The 5592-nt window shown below is 38.9% G+C and overlaps 1 protein-coding gene across 1 annotated transcript in view; it reads right to left on the minus strand.

The window, feature by feature from the left end:
* Nucleotides 1-247: 247 nt before the first annotated feature.
* rmc1 (regulator of MON1-CCZ1) overlaps nt 248-5592 on the minus strand; it is a 6075-nt gene continuing 730 nt past the window's right edge. Inside the window, exons 3-14 of the mRNA XM_087179132.1 lie at nt 5457-5565; nt 5326-5370; nt 5190-5243; nt 4892-5020; nt 4058-4164; nt 3848-3967; nt 3382-3459; nt 3051-3155; nt 2393-2461; nt 2209-2296; nt 1626-1763; nt 248-1390 (exon numbers count right to left, since the gene is read on the minus strand). Coding sequence (XP_087035258.1) covers nt 1311-1390; nt 1626-1763; nt 2209-2296; nt 2393-2461; nt 3051-3155; nt 3382-3459; nt 3848-3967; nt 4058-4164; nt 4892-5020; nt 5190-5243; nt 5326-5370; nt 5457-5565 — 1122 coding nt within the window. The 3' untranslated portion in view covers nt 248-1310. The remainder of the gene's footprint in view (nt 1391-1625; nt 1764-2208; nt 2297-2392; nt 2462-3050; nt 3156-3381; nt 3460-3847; nt 3968-4057; nt 4165-4891; nt 5021-5189; nt 5244-5325; nt 5371-5456; nt 5566-5592) is intronic.

Consider the following 5592-nt stretch of genomic DNA (forward strand, 5'->3'; position numbering starts at 1 on the left):
ATGTCGCTTTTATGACTTTTTTTGCCTTACTATACTATGACTTTTTCTGACTTTTTATGCCTTACTATACTATGACTTTTTTTAAACTTTTTTGCCTTACTATACTATGACTTTTTCTGACTTTTTATGCCTTACTATACTATGACTTTTTTTAAACTTTTTTGCCTTACTATACCATGACTTTTTTTGACTTTTTTTGCCTTACTATAATTTTTTTTTGCACCACTGAAATTAACACTCTTGTACACACTTGTTACTCAGTTTTTAATTAGTTGAACATAATGTATAGACAGTATATATTTTCAGTATCATTTAACAGCATTAAAATATATTTCCACTGTTACTTCATACAATTCAGTGCTGTCTCATTTAAAAACACAGATGTGACTGTTAGTGACATAATAATTCTTTCTTCATCATACAAAATAAACAAAATTCTTCCACCTCCTCATTCATTTCATATGTACAGAGCCTTCATGCAGGCATCCCAACATTACAACTTTACAGGTGCAGCTTCTGACCCCGCCCACATCAGGTGAAATCAGAGTAAGACATCACATGAGCAGGTTACAGTGAGTATGTTCACATGCACCCACGTATCCAAGATAGTTTTCATCTGATGGTATTCTCACAATGTTAATAAAGAACGTTAGTTTTCTTATTCTGTGCAGATACATCTGACAACAACCACACAAAAAACAGGTTAGTGATCAAATTTCTCCCAATTTTTTTCTCCATACCTGTGAACCTTTGTGAATTCAAAATTACTATTTCCTCAAAATATTTAAAATCTCCAATTTTTTTAACATTGGCCCTATTAGTCCATCATATATAAAATTAACTAGGAAGCAGTATTTTTTAAGTGTTTCCGACTTGTCACTTTCTCTCTCCTGGAAACAGACACTTTCATGAGATATATATCAGCTTGTTTTGTTTTTTTTAATCTCCTGGCGCTTCTCAAGGGAGATTTTCTAAAGGCAGCAATTCACCAAACAAATATCCTGGTATTTATATATTTCTAATCCACTTTAAATATATTTGTCATCTGAATTTCTGATTTCAAATGCTGATGTTCCACTTAGTGTAGGAAGATGCTGCTCTTCTGTGTAGTCAACTATTTTGACTTACAGAAGTTAGTTCAGGTCGGTGTCAGTCAGCACGTGTAATGGTGTTGACACGCTCAGGATACTCGTGGTGCATGTGAACGTACAGGTCCATGAAGGTTCGTCCCACATGTTGGTTTGTGACCCTTACAGGTCGTCTGCTCGCGGCCAGGCGAGTTTAAAGTCTGTGGTTTTGGTCCCGTTGGTTCACACTGTGGACGGTTTCATCAGTGCCTGCTCCCCGAACAGCTGCTTAAAGTGGACCACATGCTCCTCACAGTGCTCTCCTACACACGCACGCAGACGCACGCGCACGCGCGCGCACACACACACACACACACACACACACACACACACACACACACACACAATAAGTACAGGTACTAAACACCAACACTGCACTAAAGAACTTGAAGCCACATATTTATAAAAAAGACATACAGTACTTTATATTATTATAAATTCTGTGTGTGTGTGTGTGTGTGTGTGTGTGTGTGTGTGTGTGTGTGTGTGTGTGCTCACCAGGATTAAAGCCGGGGCTTCCTCTCAGCCGTTGGTTTCTCTGCTGGAACGACCTGAATACGGTGTAGAACAACATCTGGTCTCCGGTTTGCCGCGCTGCGTCCAGAAACTTCCTCGCCGACACGTTGTCATGTCCGCCTGCCCGGAGGGAAGCGGTTTAATTCACTTTGACCTCTGAAGTTCAGCTGAAGTGAATATGAAGTTTTGCACTAAAACATTTACAATTAGATTAGTGTAAATCAGACTTGTGAATCCTGATGTTGAATGTTTACAGGAAATGGCGACTGGATTAAATATGGACGGGAGGAATAATTACAGTGACCATATATCTCATGTCAATATAGTATTGTGATAACGTTAGTTTGTCTTTTTATACAAGAGCCAAACCTTAGTGCACCTGATAAATTAACACTTAAATTACAAAGCAACAATTTAATCAAGACGATTAAATGACTCAGTTAACCCTGAACAAAATCTGTTTTTGTGATTCTTCTTCATCACTGACAATAATTCACAGTTCAACTGCAGATTTGTTGCACTTTTGTCTTGCTTTCATTTTTTCCTGGCAGATGAATCAACGCACCGACACTGCGGATGAATCTGAGCGCGCCCAGAACCTGCTGCTTGGACAACAGAACCTCAACGATCTCGTCGTTGGCCGTGGACAGACGCTGAAAACACACAAACAAAAGATGAATCGAAATTACAATAATCTATTTTGTTTATTTGGCGCCACAATCTGCAATCTGTGCTCTTGTGTTTGATACCTTCAGCATGTCCAGTGACAGCTGATGTGCAGGAGGGTATGTACTCTCCAGAGACAGAAGCAAACACGCCTGAAACCAAGGAAATTGAAGACAATTAAAACATAACGAGCAACAGAACGAACCACATGTAAAAACAGTTGAGTCTGAGGAGTTACACATCTTGGACTGGCATCAGATTTATGTCCAACAGTTCAATTCTATTATGGAAACCAGACAGTTCAACAGTAATGTTAAGAGGTTCATAGCTTCTTATACTCAATAATAATAATCAATAATCAAAAGTAATGTAATTAAGAATTCTAATTTTAATATAGTTTGAGCAGGATTTGGTTTCAGATTCTCAAATGTGAAAATCAGTCGGTTTTCTATTCGTTGTTGTATTTTCATTTTATTTTTTCATATATATTTTGACATTTTATAAGCTAATATAAAGGAGTTCCACAGCATTTTAGTATTCCACTTCAATAAAGACTTGGCGTCTGTATTAAAGGTCAAAAAAGAGTGAATCCTACATTTCCCATCATGAAGGGAAGACGTTCGAGAAACAGTTTTCATAGATCCAGTAATTCTCTGTAAAACCAGCGGACTGCTCCTTTAAGCTGAGTGAACTGAGCCTCATTAAAAAGGCTTCAGATCCGTTCACTGTGTTTGAACTCACCAGCGGTTTGGAGTCGCTGAGGACGTGATACTGCAGGAACTGATGCAGCATGTAGAAGAGGTTGTGTTGCACCAGCGTTTTAATCACCAGCTCATACAGGTAATGCTAAAAGAAAACATACAAAAGATAAAATGTAAAGTTTGTTCAGACTGAAGCAGGAAAAACTTTAAATAACTAAGATAAAGATTAATAAATTTAATATTTTTCTCTTGATCACAGTTTTGAACAATTAAAAAAACACTATACAACATATAAATACACATAATTATAATCAGCATTTTAACATCAGAGATGAGGGTGAGCAGAGAGGCGTCACTCTGCTCGGTTTTACCTGCACGGTGATCTGGAACTGGTTCAGAGAGCGGATGTACTCCATCAGCACCGCGATGATGAACTTATGTGACACCCCCTGCAGAATTATTATTGGGTTTTTTTACAGATTCTCTTTAAAAACAGATTGAAACTAATTTACCTGGATATTTGAAATTCAACTGCACATTTCATCTTTTTAGTATCTGATATTTAATTAAATTTAAATCATTTAAATCTGAAGAAAATCTAAGAAATAATTCAACACCAATAAAACTTTGTTGGCTTTTTTATCCCTTAAGAAAAATAAATACAGAATCTTACATCAAATTACATTTCACAAATGTTGCTTAATAAATTCTGCTTGTTAGAAACTTTGTGTGTCTGAGGAGATTTTAGAAAAGAGGTTTCAAACACCAGATAATCCTTTATATTCACTAACTCACGAGTGTGTATTAGTTGTGTAAAGTGTGTGTTTGTTCACGTACCTTCCTCTCTGTGAAAGATGACAGGACGTGTGTGTACATGTCTGATTGGTCGATGACGGCCTGAGTTCTGACCGGACGTTTCTGAGCTGCGCTGCCTCGACTCGGACCGGACTCCATCGCCTGCAACACGAAACACAACGGTCTGACATGAACTGACCCGTGTGTTTTTTAAAGATCTTTGTGTTTATTTACTGAGCAGCCGTCTCTCACCACAGTGTAGCTCTGCTCCGCCTCCAGGTATTCCTTGTACACCTGGTTGAGTTTGTCAAAGACGGTCGCGACGACAGGAAGACTTCCCTTCTCGCCGCCCTCCAGGACTGAGCAAAGAAAAGCTTCAGCTCAACAGAAACAAAACCAAACATCTGCAAACACTCTTCAAACTTTTATGTTTTCTCTGACATTTTGTCACTTTCAGAAAATGAATCAGCCAGAATATTGATAATTGATGAATCATTTGCATTTTTTAAAGCAGAAATAACTTTCAAGTTACTGGATCCACGTGTGAAGATTTTCAGTTTTCTTTGTTTTTTATGATTTTAAATTTAAGGTTTCTTTGATCAAAACAAAAAACTTGAAGATCTCACTTTGTGTTCTTGGAAATATTCTGATATTTTATGTTTTATTTAAACCAAATCTTTGATTAATTAATGAATTAAGCAAATACTCAGCAGATTGTTTGACTCGTTAGTAGGACTGGGTGTTACAATCCCACAACAGTTACTGGGGATGCTGTTAGCAGCGACAGCTAGCTGTTGCTACCTGTACGACACATCTTTAGTTGTTTACCTCGACGTCACTGGTTGATTTATTAATCTGTGAAGGAGCATCAACATTTGATCTTTGACAACAAATCTTTCCTCATGTACTGAATTTATATCCTTCATTTATTTATATTTATTATTATTTCAACACTTTATTCATTGTATTTACTGTTTCATGTCCCAGTTCCACAATAATGTAAAATACATCTTCACATGTAATGACATTAAATCTCTTTCATCCGACTCGTCCGGAGGTTTCACAGATAAAGAGACAGACACGTACTCTGAGAGCAGACAGACAGGATGACCATCTTGCAGTCTCTCCGTCGTAACAGGAAGTCCATCAGTTTGCCTTTGTCCTGCAGCAGGTTCACAGTTGGAGGCAGCTTCACCTGCAGGTACCACAGGTAACCTGACAGACACACAATGAGATATCAGCTCCAAACTGGGACGAATTAAAAACCAGGACTGAGGAAAAAGTACAAACTCTAACAGAGCGGCTTGTTTTTGTTTGTTTGTTTTGTGTGTGTGTGTGTGTGTGTGTGTGTGTGTGTGTGTGCGTGTGTGTGTGTTTTCCACACCTTCACTGGCACTGATGATGATGTCAGGTTGGAAGACGCTCCAGGAGGAGGAGTCTGGAGTGATGGTCAAGGTCAACACACGGAGTCGACACAGTGAAAACCAGAAAACACAACTTGTGTTGAACGTAAAGGATACAGAGCTGACAGGGGACGGGAGGCTGAGAGGGGACGACAGCTGGACCTGCAGAGACACGAGACAGAAGAGAAACTCAGAGTCAAGACAAGCTACAAACTCTAAGGTGTGTGTGTGTGTGTGTGTGTGTGTACCTGACAGTGGGATCCTGTAGGGGTGAATGGAGCGGGCGGGTAGGACAGGCTGGTGTGTGTTGACGGCACAGTCCGGCTCCTTCAGCTTGATGTCGAAGATCAGAGACGTCTGAGACAAACACACACACAGAATAAA

This window comes from Seriola lalandi, unplaced genomic scaffold (assembly GCF_002814215.2).
Source record: "Seriola lalandi dorsalis isolate HSWRI2012SDOR001 ecotype SW California unplaced genomic scaffold, Sedor1 jcf7180002054792, whole genome shotgun sequence".
NCBI classification, from domain to species: domain Eukaryota; kingdom Metazoa; phylum Chordata; class Actinopteri; order Carangiformes; family Carangidae; genus Seriola; species Seriola lalandi.